The sequence below is a fragment of the Halyomorpha halys genome, unplaced genomic scaffold (assembly GCF_000696795.3).
Source record: "Halyomorpha halys isolate HHAL.00 unplaced genomic scaffold, Hhal_1.1 Scaffold321.1, whole genome shotgun sequence".
Lineage (NCBI taxonomy): Eukaryota > Metazoa > Arthropoda > Insecta > Hemiptera > Pentatomidae > Halyomorpha > Halyomorpha halys.
This window is the reverse complement of record NW_027115809.1, coordinates 135,625-139,054: the sequence shown is the minus strand read 5'-3', so window position 1 is coordinate 139,054 and position 3,430 is coordinate 135,625. Positions and strand designations below refer to the sequence as shown.

Sequence of the window (3,430 nt, the reverse complement as noted above, 5' to 3'; positions counted from 1 at the left end):
TTTAAAGTCATGTTAAATGGTAAATGCATAAGAGCTCCTAGCGGATTTTCTGAGCATCTTGTTTAGTAACCTTTCCTTCCAAAACTTCATGTTATTGTTTACTTCTAAGTTTTGATTACAGTAATTTATTACAACATGCCTAAAATAAGTGAAAAGTTTGGCTATGATTATCTTTTTTAAAAAGTCCAAAACACAAGACAACAGAAAAAAAACAAAACAAACTATAAGTAAGTAACCTAACACAACAAATAAAATGGTGACAAGCACAGTTGGTCTGTTTCGTGACGTCATTCTCCATTTAGCAGACCTAGTAACAGACTCTCAGCCATGTTACATGTTATATCGATTTAACATGGTAAAAGGAGGAAATATTTCTCCATTTAACACGCTTTAACATGTTAAACTAAAGATCATGAATACCCCTAGTAACGCTTGATTTGGATGAAATTGTGAAGAGTTATGAGTTATTTTCGTGAACGCAGGACATCGGCAGAAAATAAATATCTTCTATAACCCGTGTCCAAAAATTAATAATTTATAATTAATATGAAAATGTGTAAAGGTAGCTTGTAAATATAGCACATTGATCAAAATGCCTGACCCAACATAGCGTCCTGTAAAATTTTTTTAAAAATTAATTTCGATCATATTTCTATTTTTATTTTCTGCCTATAATTTTATAAATACCGTGTGATGTAAAACTATTACAATTCAAGGATTAATAATTAGTAGATTAATTAATAATGGACACTTTCTTACCACGTACTGAACCCCCAAGTCATGGTATTTTTTTCTTCTTATATATTTTAGTAAGATCTAGATCACCATACAATTTTACGCGGTATTAGTATAAAATATATTAATATATAAACGCTCTTCTCCAAAACCGGTGTATACGTTTTTAAGCCTGAAAGTTTTCGATGATTAGAACGTGAATTAATTGAAACGAATCGACATTTTCTATTAAAATATTGGCTGTAAATTTTGTACTGAGCTGATACCTCCATGTAACGAATCTCAAGGTATTTAAAAAAAAAAATGAACTTTATATTTAAATCATCTATTTGCTATATAATGTGCTCTATATAACGAACTTTATAGAATTAAATTTCGTCAAAACGATTAATACGTGTATGAATGAGATAATCGAGGGTATTTAAAACGTTTTTTTTCCCGAACCCCCTACCATCTCCTTCAAAGGTAGGTACACAGTCTTATTGGGCAAAAATAAAGGTGCTTACTAAATGAGACATCCTATTGTAAAACATGCAAAATGAAAAAAAAAGTAACACTGTTAAAACTTTTGTTAATTAAAATGTTCATCTTAAACTAGTTACCATTATTTAGTACCAACATTATTTCTATAGAAATACAAATTTTCTCAAATACTGTAAGCCATTGTGCCACTAGTTAAGACATTGAATTGAAATTATATATAAAAATATTTACACAGGAGTATTGTTTGTTACCTCAACGCTTAATCAACACCGCACCTGAGTATCAACCATCAGTAATTCGGTATATACAGGTACCTATATTTTTCATTGAATGGCTTGTTTAAGGGAATTTGAAAGAATTTTCAATTAAAAAATTGATATATATTACTTGCTTTATGATGTATACTTTATACCTAGATAAAGTACATATCCTTATGGCTTTACTGACATGTACCCCATTGCATTCCCAACCCCTCTCAGAAAGGATGTGTTTTACAGCCACAGCTAAATTGTAACTTCAATTCCCATAAAATATTCCAATATAACTATCACATAGAGCATCTCAAATTTGATATATTATTTCCAGATGTGGAGAAGCCCTTTGAATGTTGCTTGCGCTTTTTCTTTATTTTTAAATCTCTCCCCTACACATCGATATCCTCTCTATTAACAATTCCAACACCGTTGTCCTATCTTCCCCCACTAACTCATAACGCAAGAACAGATTTGTTGAAGGACACTCTAGGAGACAAGTTGTATACAGGATGTTTCAGGGATAAGTGTCCTAACTGAAAGTATGAATTAAGGATCTCAAAAAAAATTCTTTATCAACATTGAAGGAGTGTAGGAAAGTTAAATAATATTGTTGATAAGTGAGTGATAATAGTGTGAGATAATTTGCAATTACAAGTTTTAAAATTAAATGAAAAAAAATAATAACATAGATTAATTTGATTAATATTATTAGACCTGGGCAGACTAGCCTGAAAAAGTTTTAATAGTTGAATGTGAGGTGTGAATTTATAGTTAAGATTGCCTTTTAAGATGGCCGAAACGTAGCATAACTGAAATAATAATGAAGAGTGAGGCACAGGATCAGTAGCAGCTGCCGAACGGCACTTGATATGTGTTATTATCACGCTCTTCCAGATCTGATTTGTTTGTTAGGGGTAAGATTAAACAAAAAGTTCATGGAAGACCGGTCAATAACCTTATTTCTTTACGGAGAAGAATAACGGTGATACAATAGTTTACGTCCAGCGCCGCTCGGCCATTGCTGTGGAAGAAAGATGCCGAGCCTTTCATAATGCTGAAACTGAAAAACTTGATATGAATGTCGATTGTTACATTTCATTAATAAAGTAGTCGGAACACACATTCATTTATTTATTACCTACATAATTCATGATAATACAAATCTTTAGACGTGAATCCTTAATCCATATTTTCATTCAGGATAATTAGTCCTGAAACACCCTGTATAGTTATATATAAAGGTAATAATTATACAAAGTATGCCAGATCTTCTGTATCCATTATATTGAAAAGATGTAAAGCATATCTGTACATTAAGTAATTTCAAGATTCGAAATATCGAGGTTACACCGTTATGATGTTAATTATTCAGGTGATAAGAATATTCCAATTATGTTTAGGCTTCTCCGTGAGTATTTAGAACGCTCATTGGGAGACTCGGAGAAGGAAACTGGAGCATCTCAATTGGAGGAAGAACTGAGAAAGACATTGAAAAAAGAGGACGATATAACAGTTGAAACAAGCAAACTGATACACCTGGCTCATCTTCTGGCTCCACAGATCTATGACGCCCAAGGAAACATGATCTCTTACGAACCAAGTGTCGAGGAAGAGCAGCTCGTCATGGAAGAAGAAGACATCCTTACCCAGAGCGCAGAAAATATAGAAGACGTACCAACGATCGCGAAAGGGTCCCGTAAGAGTTCTGTTAAGGCTCGACAGGCGAAGGTAATTATCCTTCCTTTATACCTTGTGCCTTTATCTTTATTATTGAGCCATTTTATGGACAAGAAAACATTAAGCTTACCTTTTAGTTTCATTTACCTATACATCAGATGAATCTTATCCTTATTGAAATAGTTCCACAGGGAGGGAGAGAGGGAGAGAGAGGGAGAGAGAGGGAGAGGGAATGAGAGAGGGAGAGGGAGAGGGAGAGGGAGAGAGAGAGGGAGAGGGAG

The 3,430-nt window shown here is 33.3% G+C and overlaps 1 protein-coding gene across 1 annotated transcript in view; it reads left to right on the top strand.

The window, feature by feature from the left end:
• LOC106681230 (uncharacterized) overlaps positions 1 to 3,430 on the top strand; it is a 32,829-nt gene that overhangs the window by 13,308 nt on the left and 16,091 nt on the right. The window contains exon 4 of the mRNA XM_014421438.3: positions 2,873 to 3,200. Coding sequence (XP_014276924.1) covers positions 2,873 to 3,200 — 328 coding nt within the window. The remainder of the gene's footprint in view (positions 1 to 2,872; positions 3,201 to 3,430) is intronic.